Source organism: Notamacropus eugenii, chromosome 6, assembly GCF_028372415.1.
Source record: "Notamacropus eugenii isolate mMacEug1 chromosome 6, mMacEug1.pri_v2, whole genome shotgun sequence".
Lineage (NCBI taxonomy): Eukaryota > Metazoa > Chordata > Mammalia > Diprotodontia > Macropodidae > Notamacropus > Notamacropus eugenii.
The window spans coordinates 73,279,279-73,295,797 of record NC_092877.1 but is presented as its reverse complement, the minus strand read 5'-3'; the positions used below and the strand labels follow the sequence as shown (position 1 = coordinate 73,295,797).

Here is a 16,519-nt window from a genome sequence, read left to right as displayed (position 1 = left end):
GGCAAAGAAAAGAAAGACCTCAGGCTGGGAGGGAAACAGCAACAGTTTCTACTGATAATCACTCTGAAGTCAGAGGGTCCAGAAGAGAGCCTTTAGGCATGGGGCAGGGGTGGTGTCTGAGCTTCACAGTGTAGTAAGCTCAAGGTTCAGGGAAAGGAAGGGAAGAGAAAGGATGGGAAGGGAAGGGAAAGGAAAAAGAAGGGAAAGGAGACTAGCCACTAAAACCCAAGTCAACCGGGCATTTTTTGACCATCCAAATTTACCCTCCTTTGGACAGGAGAAGGAAGGGGAGGAGAAGACAGACAGGAAAGGAGGAGCTGAGTCTATTCACAGGGTTGTGTTTGTCCTTTGTTCCCCAAGAAGACCATGCCATCAGAGAAATGATGACATGACTTGCACTTGCCTAAAGGGGCCAAGGTCTCCCAGTGCATCCTGAGTCATCTCCAGTCATCCTGATGAATATTTGGTCACTGTATTCAGATGGTTCTGGAGGAGAAGTGAGGCTGGTGACCTACATAGCCCTCCCTCACTCAAAACAAAGTCAAGTGCAAGTCATGTCATCATTTCTCTGATGGCATGGTCTTTGGCAACAAAGGACAAACACAAGCATACAGATATTACAGAAATGGATGATCATGTCTCTGGTAAGATTAACTGGAATAATTTGGAAGATTTTCCCCAGTCAACATAGGTATGAAAGTTTAGGCTAGTCTTATTTATGAAGCATCCATCATCATCATCACAACTACTTGCCCTTGCTTAAAGTAGACAAGAACCAGAAACTTGGGAATTTCATGATATTTAAAACAAAAAGCAAAGACACAGGTGAACCAGTTTTAGGCTGGATGCCTCAAGCCTTAGGATGATCTGTGTTCTCTTTGACACCATTTTCTTTCTCCAGATATTATGTGGACTAGAGTTTCATTTTGATTTAATACACTGTCTCAGTCCTTAAGTTGGGTGGGGGAATCTTCAAAAAACTATGCAGGTTGGAAAGGAGAGAGGGAATTGAGAAAGGAGCAGCTATCTAGTTCTAGTTTCCATGCCTCATGGACAGGTACCACCTATGGAAAATGAATTGTACTTAGCATTGAACAGGAGGAGAGCAGTGGCATAGACTGCATTTGGGAAACTGAAGCTCCTAATACCAACAAAACCAAGGGTCTGGTTAAAAAAATGCAGATCAAAGCTACTAGCCTTGATAAATGGTCTTCCATGATTTCTGTGGCTGAAAAATGAATCTTAAAGTTAACTTTAGGATAAGCCTTTCTGAATTTAGCCATATTGATCCCTATCCTGCCAGGAAACAGACTGTCAATTCACTTCCTGGCCATCTCTACACCATAACACCCATCTATATTTCACTTCTTTCCATCTTCCTTTTTAGGTGTTGTTTCTACATGTAGATTCCTTTAAGTCAGGGACTATCTTTCCTGGTTATATTTGCATACCCAGTACTATTTAATCATAGTATCTAGAATATTCTAAGTACTTAATAAGAGGTCTGTTTTTTAAAGAGACATATAATTCATCAGCAGACATATATTTAAAACCTTTTGCATTTGGTATGACTACAGTAAGTTGCAATCCACTGGCATAGATGTTAATGATGCACTATTATCTCCACACAATCATGTAACATAGCAATTCAGCAAGGAAATGTTTTATTTTCCTATTAAATTATAAGCTCATTGAAAACAGGTATCACATTAATTTCCATCTTTTACTCTCTGGTACCTAACATGTTGCTTTGCTAGATATCACATGATTAATAAATTCTTGTTGAACTGCACATGTTTTTTGTATCTCTTCCAGCAAGGGGTTATGCACATAGTAGGTGTGTAACAAATGACTGCTGAATGAATAAGTTTGTCCATTTTAAATCACTTCCAAGCATGAGAAAAACAATTATTCACAAAAAGTTACAATGAAAACAAGGATGCTTACAGAGTTTTCAAGCTTTCTAATCCCTTGAACATCTTATGACGAACATTTTCCAATCGGTTACTAGTGAGAAGAATTTCATTTACACCAGAGGCTCCTTCAAATGCTCCTTCTTCAATATCTGTGATTTTATTGTTGCTGAAGTTTCTAAATGAAAATCAATGTGAGAAAGAGAAACAGTTGGGGATTTCTTCATGATTATTAATAGACATCAAAAATAACATATTGAAGAAGAATTGTATACTATATTTATCTATATCTCTATTTCTTAATCTCTCTCTCTCTCTCTCTCTCTCTCTCTCTCTCTCTCTCTCTCTCTCTCTCTCTCTCTCATCTATCTACCTATATTTTCCTTTCAGGGAAGAAATGTGACAAAAGATTTTATAATTTCCCTGTCACACCCTCCAAACTCTGAATAAATTGCCAAAGTCTGGGCCTCCAAGAGCTACTGTTATCCTACATGAGAAAAGACAAGAGGAAAAATGGCAATTACAAAAATATCAAAAAATCTTGATAATACTTTGTTTCCAAGTGTATATGAGGTATGTAAGACAGTCCTTGTTCAAAGACAAGGCCCATATTAGATACCTTTATAATCTCCACAGGAAAATTGGTAAATGATCAGGAAATCTTTGATGAATAAAAAATATTCAGGGTGAGAAATAACAGCTGACAGTCATATAGCTTTTTAAGGTTTGCAAATTTTATATATATATGTATATATATAAAATGTATGTGTAAATGTATATATGTGTATATATGTATATATACATATACACATACATACATACACATATACATCTATATGTGTGTATAAATTATATATTTCTATGTAATATATTCCTCTGTTAATATATTTTATGTATGTGTATATGTACATGTATGTATATATATATATATATATATATATATATATATATATATATATATATATATATATATATATATATATATATACAAGCACATGAAAAATTAAACTTAAGAACCTCAGAAGCTAGTTATCCTTCATTTCCCTCCTGGCTCCTGTTCTGACTCTCCAATACTTGCCCCCATGCCTCAGTTGCCTTTTCACTCCAAAGGGTCCCTCTATCTTTCTGATCCCTTTCTTCATTGGTGACTTCTTCCTAGAACGTCCATTCCAAGGAAGGCCTCAGGCCAGCCATCCTCCATTCCTCAGTTGGCTCAGCATCTAGCTCTGGACTTTGCCCCCAGGTGGTACCTTCTCACCCTCCTCCCTCCGCTTTTCAGTTCCCTTTTCTGTGTTATATTCCTCCTTTAGAATATAAACTCTTCGAGGGCAGGGATTGACTCAATTTGTATGGCTTAGCATAGAATTCAAACCTATACTTCTCTGGATTCTAAACTCAATACTCTTTTCATTATACTATGTTGTCTCTCTTAATCCCTCTTCCTGCGACCTTTATTTTCCCTATAGTCCTTCAGGAACTTGTCTTTCTGTTTTCCCTTATTTCAGACTGGACAAAGAATTAAGCCCTTCCTTATCTCCTTGAAAGGTACTTCTCACTTATTAATCTCTATGAGAGAGATGCCCATATCTATTGCTTTCTCTTCAACTCTACTTGCTTTTGTCCCCACCACTCTACTGAGATCGTCCTCACAAAGATCTATCTCCCTTTTTGTCTGCTCACACAGCCATAATTCCAGTTCAGACTCCCATCACAACTTTCCTGAACTACAGCCATGGTCTTCCATATGGTCTTTCTTCTTTAAGTTTCTCCCCATTCCAAGTCTTTTTCTTCTCACTTGTCAAACTGATTTTTCTAAATTATGGGTCATGTCCTATGCAAAGTACTGTTTCAGTGATCTCTAGTTACTTTCTATTCCTTATAGGACCAAACAAACTTCTCTGCTTGGCAGAGAAACTCTAGATTTTCTTTGTTTCTTTAATGCTTAACATAGTTCCTGGTACACAGTAAGCAATTAATAAATCTTTGCTAATTGACTATTACAATAACTCTTTAGCAGGTCTTCTTGAATCCTCTCTCCAATCTATCCTATGATTTTTTTCTCTCCCCTCCTATTCTCTCTTGGTAATCTCATCATTTCCCATGATAGCAATTCAGCAAGGAAATGTTTTATTTTCCTACTAAATTATGACCTCATTGATGCCACCTCTAAGATGACTTTTAAATCTCTGTATCTTGTCTTAGCACTATAAGCCTGAGTACAATACGTCTAAAAGTGAATTCATCATATTCTGTCTTAGCCCTGCCAAATCTTCAGACTTCTGTTTCTACTACCATCCCACCAATTGTTTAAGCTCAAAACCTCAGCATCATCTTCCATACTTTTTCTCCTGGCACACATACAATTCTTTGCCAATTTCTCCCAGTATAATGTAAGCCCTTCAGGGGAAGGGGGTATTTCCTTTTTGTCTTTACATTTCCAATGCTAGAAACTTAGATACTTTGTGTATAGTAGGTGCTTAACAACAATTTATTGAATTGAATTAGTAAATGTTTATTGAATCCACACTACTGCCACAACAAATTTCTGTCCACACAGATATGTCTGTGTCAAACCTTTGGTAAAAAAAATTTCAATGTTTAGCTTTTTCCTATTAAAAAGCATATGTCTTTATCTGATATCCAAGTTTCTACGTAATTTAGCATCACTTTGTCATTCACAATTCCCTCATGTCACTTTCATTTGTATACTCTGCTCCAATCATACTAGAGAGCATTACTGGTCCTGAAACATACCATGAATTCTTCTGCCCCCACAGGTTTGCTCATCTTCTTCCCTATATTCTCTTCTCTTTTTTCCTACTAATACTTATCCATCCAATTTAAATGATACTTCTACTAGCCTACTTCGATGTCCCAAGTCAAAAATAAAATTCATATTTCATATAAATATCAAGTACCCTATACTAAACATCATTGGATAGTATAACTATCTGTGATTAGGTCTTAACATATTATTATGATGTAATCTTCATAAGGATGATCTTTTCTAAACTTGGCACCTTTTCTACTCTTTCAGAGAGTGATTTAAACAGTAGGCCCTTGGCACCTTTTTGGTTGAGTATGAATAAATGAGTGAATTCATTCATTCATTCAACACCTCCTCTATAATGCCTTTCTTCCAACTCCCTACTCCATTTTCCCAAGTGAAAGAGAATAGAGATGTCTCTTAATTTCATTAATTCACAATAATTAACAACATAATTAAATCATGAAACAAACAATTGTGTTATATTAAAAACTTAAGATCTCTTTAACTTAGAATTAATGTATAGTTATGACACGAGAAATACATTAATATTTAATGTATTTCCAAGAAAAGAATATGTTCATTTTTTTCCCCATCTAATGAATATATCAGTTCTTCACTAAGCATTTAGGCTAAGGCTAAGGCGATTTTTTTTTTAATCTGGAAACCGCTGAGTTGGTAAACTTATTTTACAATATGAATTGTGGACATGAAGCGACATAGATGAACTAAAAAGTCAGATTTCTAATCATTTGGTTTTGATTATTTTCTGATGAAAGTTTAATGAAGTAAAAATGTCAAATGCTTTTCTTGAATTTGCTAAAAGAGGCATTAACAGTATGGTTTGGGGAATAGTAAAGGATGTTACAAAACATTACTAGGAGCATTTCTGATAAGCATAGATCGTGACATTCTTGCTGTGTCTTCCTAACCAACCAGTTGTCTAAGTCTAAAAGAAGATGCCCCAAAATGCCATGATAAGTCTTGCTTTTGCTTGTGTCTAGACTTAGAAACAAGAGCAGTCAGCTCTGACCTCCATTCATTAAGCTAACCCATGCAAGAGCTAGCTCATAGGGGATGGATTATCTGCTGGGCTGGTACTTTTCACATTTCATAATTTTCAAAGATGCTGAGGGGAAATGCACACATGTGGAAAGAAGATGAAGAAAATACGCTTACATTTTACGTAGCTGAGGGAGCTTCTTAAAGATTCCTGTAGCTTCCAATACTGTGAATTCATTGTTATTGAGACGGCTAGAAAAAAACAAACAAACAAACAAAACGTTAAAAAGTCAAGAGAACTCCTATCTATCATTACTGATTAGCAAGGGATTTACAGCCAGAGAACCTGAATTCAAATACCACCTCTGCCTCTTATTACCTGTATGACTGGGCAAATCTCTTCACCTACATGGGTCCCAATTTCCTCATGTTTAACACAGTTAACAAGTACCTGTGTACAAAGTGTCATGCTTGGAACCATGAGAGAGTCAAAGAAATATAAGTTCTTGCCTTCAAAGATTATAGTCTTGTTTGAAAGATAAAGCTTACATATAAAGAGATAATACAAGGCAACAGATGATAAAATACCCAATAAGTGGCATAGATGACAAGTGGTAGAGGAGTCTAGGAATAGGACAAGACACTGTCTTTTTAGAAGATCAACACTAAATATCAGTATGCAATATGATGTAAATTTTTTAAAAATAGTAGAAATAATAAATTAAAAATCCATAAAAGACAGCAGAATTTAATTTAAAAAGTGAGTTGCCCTGTTCCCAGTTTTCTTAGCTATATATATATATTGTACTTATATATAAAGACCAGTTTTTTGTCTGCCCTGAAATATCCCACTGTTTGGATATTCCTGTGGTCTAGTGAAAACTGCCATTTAGAGTTCAGTGTTTCCTATTCACACAATGCCTTTTATCTCTTGAACTCAAAGCAAGAGTTAGTTAAAAAAAAATCATATTAGCCTCCCCTAATTAAACTCTCATAATTAATAGAAATTTCCAAATAGTGTCTCCCATTAGCACTGTGAGTGCTAACTGCACAATGAGCTGAAAACTGATTTCTTGAGTTCTCCCCAGGGGCAGAGAGATGAACTGAGATACTCTCTAAAATACTAATTTACATAGAACAATGATTATAACAAAGTGTATCAATTTGAAGAAATTTTAATTATTGAGAATGCAACAAGAACATTGTAATTTCCTTTGAATTAATTCCTTCATCTGGAGTCAGAAGATGCTGGTTCATGGTTTGGCTCTGACAATTGCTAGCTGTGTAACCTGGGCAAGGCATTTCAACATTCTTGGTCTCGGTTTCCCATAAAGGGAGAGAGTTGGACTGTGAGTATCTTTAGAGTGATTTCTAGCTTTAAATATGGTTTTATGATTTCATTCATCTCCTACCTTTTGATATTCCCAACATATGGAAAAATGCATATGAAAAGTCCATTGTAAATGATATAGCTCTATGAAAATATAGAGAGACATTATTTGGGGGCCGGTGTATATGATAAGATGAACTCACAGTTCTGCAGTGTACTGAGGAATGTGTTCTGGAATCTTGTTGAGTTTTTGATTGGAGCAATCTACTGTAGTTCCTTCACAGCGACACTTTTCGGGGCAAGCCAAATCTGCAAAGCAGTCTCCACTTAATTTTGATCGATAATCTTCTGTGCCTATTGAGGAGTCAAACCAAGACAAAGAGACTGAGCATAAAGTTTAGGATACTTATTTTTTTTGAAGGAAGGAAAAAAAATAAAGACATCTCCAATTCAACAGCAAGTGTATAGCTTGGGCAATATTTGGTCAGTACTGTGATACGGCACAGACACAAGGGTGTCAGGAGAGGGTTAATGCAAGGGCTTGAAATTCACTAGGGGGAAAAATGTGACCAGATTCACATGATAGGATAACATTAATAAGTTGAGCTTTTCACAGCTGTAGTTCCTGCTGATCCTGTTATGAGCCAATCTAGCCTGCTTCGCAGCTAATCACACAATTATTGCTCTTTATTCTCCCAGAGTTTATTATTCCTCTGAGTAAAGATTTTAACTGACATCAGTGTATCTTTGTATGTCATCTTTTGTTTAGGGCTTTTTAATGCCCCCTTCTATGTTGACTGGACTTTATTCAGTCTTCAAGATTCATTTATGACTCCCTACCTTTCACATAATCTCAAAAATACACCAAGCCCTCTTTTTAAAAAATTTTGTTTTAAAAATGTATATTCCTGATTTAAGCCTCAGCAGCTTGTCATGCTGTAGAAAGCTGCGTGACGTTCCATGGTGCTTGACAGAACCATGTTTTACTCATACCTCACAACCACATGGTTAGATCAAGCACAACAGAAAATCTCGCCACATAATCATTACGGCATCCACTAGGCCAAGGATCAGACCAAGAGGAAAGACAAAGGAATTAGGGGGAAAGCAACAGACACTGGCAGTGGGATACCATGAAGAGGAAGGTCATGCATTCTCCTTGCAGACTGTTTACCGCCAGAGTTGTGTTATTATTGTTTCTTTATGGGAAGGATAAGGAAAGGGCTACACTGAAAAGTCCTCTCGCCATTTTTCACAATCTACAGAATGGAAGCAACACCTTTGCCTTTTTCAGAATACATCCAGGAAGAAATTGAGGGTTTGTTCCAGGGAGAACAGAGAGAAGCTCAAGACACCTTTGGCTTTTCAAACAAAGGTGTAAAGACTAAAACTAATAGTAGGAGGTGCATCAGGATTGGGAAAGGCCACCATGATTTAGTTCAGATACTGCACTTTTTACTTACAGCCAAAATGGTGAACTCCTGCAAAAGTAAAGATAACCAAAAAGGAAAGAGTAATCCTATTTGCAATCAAGACATGCAACTTAACTTTCTTCCCCCCTCTCATTTATATGGGAACAATGTGTTATGCACTATAGGGTATCTCAGATGGAATAATTATTATCTTTTCTGGGGGATGACAGCTTTACCTAAAATGAGACCACACATTCTATGGTCTTTTAATTTATCACTCCTATACTGGCAGTGAAGGAGAGTGTTCTGAAATCAGAACTGAAACCACAGAATCATGAATTCTGGCACCTCTTCTGAGTACTGGCAACTAACATATGTTGACTGTCCCCATTAAAAAGTTAAGCTCCTTGAGGGTTGGAACAATTCTCATTTGTATCTTTGTATCCTGAACACCTGGCACAGTACCTGGCACCTCCGAGGTAGCTATTAAATGCTCACATAATTTTTTAAATGGAGAATGGCATAACATGTACATTATATATTTATTTTCTAGTATACCTTTTTATTTTGAAATTTGATTGGTCTGTAAGTTTTCAGAATGGAAAGTCCCTCTGCTGATACAAATAAGCCATTCTGTAATTTACAATCGCAGGGAAAGGTCAGAGCGCTAACTGAATGAGGAATTTGTCCAGCATTACATGAACAAAGAACTTAGACCCGTGCTTCCCAGCGTCCAAGGTTGGGCTTCTATTAACTCCGCTGTGCTGTCTCTTCTTGAACTTTTTACAAAATAAATTTGTCAGTGTAAAATCTTAAATGACATAGGGTTGCTATAGCAAGTGAATATTTAAACAATTTTTTTAAAGAGTCCGATAGACATCCATGGACTATAACCAGTGCTTTTCAATTAAACTTTCAGACTTGGCCTAACAGGTGATTATTTTCTAATTTCCAAATATGATTCACTGGAATGACACATGTGCTGCTTAGACACTGCAGGAGAGAATAACTATTTTATCAGTTTTATGAATAAATAGAGCTGAATGATATGTTTCAGTGATAGACTAGTCCTTAGTTTCTAAACATAGCCACAAAAGACTGTTATGAACATAGTTTAAATGGTAGATTTCTCAGATATATGATGTGTGCATTCAGTCTATTGACAGTGATGGTTCTAATGATGATAATCAAGGTTCAATGTGTAAGAAATAGCTTAAATATAATGGGGACCTGATATATCTTTATGGAATCTATCTCTGATGAATCAGGTCTCCTAATGGTTCAAATGAGTAGAGGTGGGACTATATCTAAGTCATGATCTTTGACATTTCCTTTGAACACTTTTTATGTTTCAGTTATTGGCAGGAAAAGAGTACATACACATAAACCATAGTTCAAATTTTAAGTGAACACTTTGAATTTCTTCTCTCCCCCAAATGAAAAGGCACCATACTTTGTTTTATTTCCTCTGTTATCAAAGAATGACAAAAGTAAGTAAAACTAAGCAATCTGAACAACTTGGTACTGATTAGACAGACAGTGAAGAAATATTACCATCTGAGGATGCAAGTCATAGTGACTATTTTATAGGCTTTCCAATGACAAGAATACAGCTGTTCTTATTAATCTCAAGTGGTCAGCTACTTGGAGTAAGCACGAGATATCCAAACACCTTCCAATTTATTTTCTTCTTAAAATAATGAGTTTTTACAACTGCCAAAGATGGCGAATCATGTGCCTCTTCCATTGCAAATTTTCCCATATTCAGTCAATATATGAATGTGAGAACACAGAAAAATCCTATGATGATTTCAGATATACCATATGCAATAGAATGAAAATGAATGTCTTAAATGCACCAAGTTCTAAGTAAAAACTGTAATCAACCAATTCTTATTTATTTAAACTAAAGAGCAAGCATGTACCTACTGTACTTAAAAGTACAATTATTGCTTTCATAGCCAACATTGTGGCAATTCCTTATACTAATAACTGACAAAAAATACTTGATAGTTGGAGGATACATCTAATTGATGTACATTGCCAGTCAATGAAATATATATGTATGTACATTGCTTTATTTTTTTAAAAGCAAAATAACAAACCAAGAACACATTACACACATTTTTGCAGGCAAGGAAAAAAGAAGAAACACATTTCAAAGAGCTAGGATCAAAATCAGCATTTGCCTCAATGATATTAAAAAAAATCTGAAGTAGTAAAGATTTATTGTTTATCCTTTTAAACCTACTTATCCATCTGCTTAAGTTATCCATAGCATATGGGATCCGTGTGAACTTCTGATGCCTTTATGAAAGACACCAACATTCTTTTCATGGAATTCTATTGTGGTCCCAGAAATGCAGGGATTGTGAGGTCATAGGTGAACAAGTAGCAGTTGCAGACAGTCAGCAGGAAACTACTGTTTCTGCATGTGAAGGCAAAGAGGGGGAAAATGACCCTTAAAAAACCAAAACCTTCAATGTTTGAAACTGACCAAATAGAGCTAGCTCTTTGACCGTGGCAAGATCTGTCTTTAAAATGAGCTCAGGAAGCTATATTTTAAAAACAGAGCAAAAGATAAGATATAAAAGGTAAGCAGTAAAAGTTTTCTAAATAGAAAGCAGCAGGTTCTATCTAGTGTGAGTAGTTTTAGACAAATGTGCCAATATGTGAGTGAGGAAAAAAAAAAGAGTGAGACTTTATTTTAGATCAGAAGCTTGCATGCAAAGGCCACATCTTGAGGAAAGAACTACTAGTCATCTACATAGGAGAAGTCAACCTATCTAAAAGACACTCCATTTTCAAATACATGCATTGAAATCTAATAAGTTTTGAGAAAACTTTGTGTTTCAGGGTGAGAAAAGAGTGTCTGCAGTTAGTCTCACTACAGAGCAAAACCTACCTGGAATGAAATACTGTTCTTTAGCTAAATAAAAAAAAGAGAAAAAATAGAAGAGCCACCTGAATGTCAGCAAGCAAAGATATGAAATATATTAGATCAAGAGTGGACTGAAGTTTCTACAGATAATTAAGTGAAAATCTATATTTGCAGCAGGAGCTATAATATAACAATGGAGAATGAGCTGTAAATGTATCTTGGATCATGGACAGTAAATCATTATCTTTTAGTTTTAGCATTAATTAATTGCTAAAAATAAACTGTACCTGTAACAACTGTATATCATTCTATCAAAGATTTCAAGCAATTACTTACAATATTTTATAGTAGAAAAGACAACTTGTAATTTCAGCATGAAATTAACTCATAATTTATATTAATATATTAACCTAATTTAGCAAAATGGTTTACAATAATTTGAATATTGCTAATCCTTCTAAAGATGGTGTCTTTCAAAAATATATTAAGCCTGATGCCCCTGATCAAATTAAGAGAGGACCAATATGAGAGGGTGATATCAAGTGGTATAAAGTATCAGAGATCATCTCCTCCACTTAAGTAGTCTGAACTTGGGCAAGTAGTTTTTACCATTCTTCAGTTCATTTTTGGGAGAAATGAAATTATGGTCAAATATAGTGAAGTTGTTCAATAGAGAACTCAGTAGGAGATAGCAATATTTACAGAAATTTCTGAGATGGCTGTAAGATCCTAGTGAAGTTAAGGGTATGGCACAATATGTCACTCAGTTGCTTTTCAATGTATCAGACAGTCTCTTTCTTCTGCTGGTAGTTGGGTATTACCCAAACTTCCTCTAGCAACATCCCATGAACAAAGTCTAATGTCCTCCTTATGGTCCTTTTGTTTAGTGGCACAAGATAAAGAAATAAATTCTTCAGTGTTAACAATCCCAACCACGTACAACAATTACTTCTGTAACCACTGCTTTGGGGCAACACAAAGAAAATAACAATTGAACTAAGCAAATTACCTGAACACCGGAATTTCTTGCTTTTGATCTGTCCAATCCTTTTGTTTGCCAGCCGTCGGGGGCTGGTGCATCGGGCACCACTGGTCTCAATAGGGTTTGTATGAAGATAATCCGCTAACCACTTCAGATGGCAGTCACAAATAAATGGGTTCTGAGCCAAATGCCTTTCAGAAACATACACATACACACACATACAAACAATTTTACACATTATTTCAAACTGGCTCAACTATTTCTAAAGACAGAGCAGACTACTGGAATGAAAAAATGCAAAAGACTCGAGACCACCAAATGAAATCCAAATTATACATACAACGTCTGAATAGCACGCAGGGGTGAGAAGGTGCCCTTGGCGATGGTCTGCAGTTTGTTGTCATACAAGGAGAGAAGGTTCAGGTTGTGGAGATCTTGAAAAGCATCTACTCGGAGACAGTTTATCTTGTTAGCGTTCAGTAGTCTGATTGATCAAAGATAGTAACAGAATTAATTAATTAAATCCATTTGCAAATCATTCAGCTTCTTTGAACTGTCTGTTCTCTGAAACCTTACCCCCAATAATGGTTTCTTTTGAGTACAATCATGAAATTTTAATTTGAAATATTTAGGAACTATATGATGCCACTAGGCTCTATCAGTGAACAGAACAATTGTTCAGTCTTATTGCCCCGCAAATCACATTGGAACCATTATCTGTTACAATTTGCATGACTTTGTTCATATTTTTTCTAAATGGTGAACTGCCTCCTTTCCCTCTCTCCCATTCACTCCCCATTACTCTATAATGATTCAAAATCCTAGTTGTCTTTAAACCTTACTCAGGTTTCATTTCTTCTAATTCTTTAGTTTTCTTCTACCATGTCAAGTCATCCTGATCTCTCTCTCAATTTAATTTTAGTATTAAGTACTAATTGCAAGACATGTGCTAAGCTCTGGACATATAAAATAAAAAAAAGGATAAAGTTCCTGGCCTCAAGAAGCTTATATTCCATGGAGAAGTAGATATAATTATATATATATATATGAAAAAATATATATACATACATATATATGTGTGTGTATATATATACATACATACATATATATACATATATATACATACATACATATATACACATATATACATACATACATATATATATGTATATATATGTATATATATGTATATATATACATATATATATATATATGTATGTAGTTGCTGTTGTTGTGTTTGTCCTTCATTGCTGAAGAAGACCATGCCATCAGAGAAAACTTGACATGACTTTGAGTGAGGGAGGGCTATGCAAGGTCACCAGCTTCACTTCTCCTCCAGAGTTATCTGAATCCCATGACCACATATTCATCAGGATGATTGGAGATGACCCAGGATGAGACAATGGGGTTAAGTGACTTGCCCAAGGTCACACAGATAGTGAGTGTCAAGTGTCTGAGGTGAGATTTGAACTCAGGTCCTCCTGACTCCTGCACTGCTGCTCTATCCACTGCACCACCTAGCTGCCCCAGGTGCCTAATAAATGCTCCTTGATTGATGAACAAGAGAGAACATGGCTTGGGCATCAACAACAGCATCAGTAATTAGCTACTGATCAACTTGGGCAAAGTCAAGATTTATTAAGTTCTTGTTCCCAGCAAGTCCAGCAGATGAATATATCAAGGTCTAGAGAGCTTAATTAATTAATTGCTTAACTTAGTTGAATAATTAAATGCCTTCCTCACCCCCACCCCCAAGCACACATGAGTAGTATATGGCAGATACTTAACCTCTGCTCCTGTAAGTTCAAGTTTAGGGTTCTTTTGACTATATTAATCAGTCTCCCAAATAGAAATATTACTTATAAAATTGTTTCTTAAGATATAAATTATTACTGAAAAATAAAAAAAACACTTTAAAGATTTTTATATTTAATAATCTTAAGGTGGTAACAATGGAGAAGTGCTATGTTTGCGTGTTTTACATATTAAAAGTATCAGAGGAAGGTGGATCTCTATTAAAGACCTCTAGAAAGATGTGGATAAGAATTGTAGATGAGTAGAGAGGGAATGGTTATGCCTTGAACCAGTGAAGGAAGTACTCGAAGCAATGATACCACAGATTCAACTAAGTATATAACCTCAGAGGAGGAAAAATGTCCACTTTAGAATGCACAGGTAGATCATATTTAGAGACATGAAAACTGAAGTATGTCACACAATGATGACAAGACTGGAAATCAAATGAATAATAATTAAGTCAAGGGCTTGAACTTTTTGGGCCATGAGCCCCTTTGGCAGCATGGTGAAGTCAATGAACCTCTTCTTGGAATAATGTTTTTGAATGCATACAACAAATACACAGAATTTCAATGAAAACCAATTATTTTAAAATATAATTCATATTTTACTTCAAAATATCAGAATAACAAAGTTCCCTGAGGGTAAGAATTCCTGGAATAAATGAACTGGAGATATTTACATATAATTCATATGTGAAATAGGAAGGGTAAGACTGGTATCTTCAAATACTTGAAAGGTTGCCATATGGAAGAGGGATTAGATTCATTCTAGCTATTTAAGGGGACAGAGATAAGAGAAAAAGGTAAAAATTATAGCAAGACATATTTTGGCTCAGCATAAGCATTTTCTAATAATAATAACTCTTGAAAATAAATTTGGAGGCCTTGTACAGTAGGAGCTCCCTCTAACTATAAATTTTCAAATAGGCTTGTTGCTTGTTATGAATGCTGGAGAAAAGATTTATCTACTAGGTGGGTTGTTGACTACATGTCCAGCTTTAAGGTCTGATGTTTCCAGATACTTTCATTCATGTCCATGTTTATTAAAGTACCTAGTGTCCAATCTTAGCTTTACAAAGTTTGAATAATGAATGCTTCTCATCAAATGAGTAGATTTTTTTTCTATTGCAACCTGGTGATTTCTAGATAACCTTCCTTATGGCACCACTGTTTCTTTTACGACCATCATTTATTCTGTTGTCATTGTTGGTGGACAGCATTATTTCAGCACTGCCACTCCTGCTGATTTTTTTAACAAAGGTTGATAAACATGCCATCATATTTCTCCCCTTTCCAGCCACTGTTAAATCAAAACAGAGATGTTTCAGAAGACCAAGAGCAAGGATTACACAAGTGTAAAGTGGTCGAACAGCTGGAAATCATAAATTTGTAACAGTGTGCTGAGAAAAGTTTTAAAGTTAAATGAAATTGTTGTTTCTCTAAACAAATGATTTTAAACAATGCTATCTTTTACCATTATTTTAAACTTTTTGTTAAAACACATACATATTAGCCCAATTTTACTAAAGAATAAATGGAAACATACATTTTCAGACTGACAAAATATGCTGATTAAATTTAAAACACTAAAAATAAAAAAAAATATCAAATACTCACAGAAGCTGTAAAGAAAACAGTCCTTCAAATAGGCTTTTTGGAAGTTCTGCAATTTTATTTCCATAAAGGACTCTATTAAAAAAAGTTAATGATTAGGAAAATCAGAAAGTGAGAAATATAACTGTTGTGTACATCATATTGGAATCTGTGCTATCATAACACATTAAGACATATTACAATACTATGAAAACCTGATTTCCAGGTCTGGCTTTCTTACTCATAAACAAGTCAAATAACCTCTCTTTATCAGAGTTTTCTCATTTGTAAAATAGGGATGATAATACTTTTTTTTTCTCACAGGGCTGTTGTGGATATAAGATACTATGTTTGAAAATGGATTGAAAAGTATGCTAAATGAGAATGTTTAGGAGCATGTCTACTAGCAAACATTTCAAAAATCAACATGCTTGAAGACAATCTACAAATTTTGCAGTGATCTAACCACTATTTATCAATGCTATCCATTTACAGGCTAAAGCAGGGATGAGTCTATTTTCTATAAATGTGCCTAGTTTTCTCAAAACCATTTCTATAAGAGCCTCCAAAAGTGACCCAAAAGGAGAAATGGAACAGAATAGACATATTTTGAGAATGTGCTGACTTTCCTTGGGTAGGATGCCTGATTTCTTTTAAATATAAGAACACCAGGGCTTGGGAGACTCAGATGTTCTTTATTCTCCTTCTGTCTCAAAAATTTCCCTTTCAGGTCAAAGTACAAAGTCTTTTAATTGGTTTTCAGAGGTCCTTAACCCTTCCCCTGACCCATAATTTGTCCTCACTTTACCTATTGTGCTCTATGTAAACTCGCCTACTGCT

The 16,519-nt window shown here is 35.4% G+C and overlaps 1 protein-coding gene across 2 annotated transcripts in view; it reads right to left on the bottom strand.

Moving 5' to 3' along the window:
* Positions 1-16,519, bottom strand: part of SLIT2 (slit guidance ligand 2) — a 394,889-nt gene that overhangs the window by 96,745 nt on the left and 281,625 nt on the right. Inside the window, exons 12-18 of one of the 2 annotated variants that reach the window (XM_072622130.1) lie at positions 15,704-15,775; positions 12,628-12,771; positions 12,315-12,478; positions 11,330-11,353; positions 7,216-7,366; positions 5,860-5,934; positions 1,948-2,091 (exon numbers count right to left, since the gene is read on the bottom strand). In XM_072622130.1, coding sequence (XP_072478231.1) covers positions 1,948-2,091; positions 5,860-5,934; positions 7,216-7,366; positions 11,330-11,353; positions 12,315-12,478; positions 12,628-12,771; positions 15,704-15,775 — 774 coding nt within the window. The remainder of the gene's footprint in view (positions 1-1,947; positions 2,092-5,859; positions 5,935-7,215; positions 7,367-11,329; positions 11,354-12,314; positions 12,479-12,627; positions 12,772-15,703; positions 15,776-16,519) is intronic. The other variant, XM_072622131.1, reaches the window with a different exon arrangement.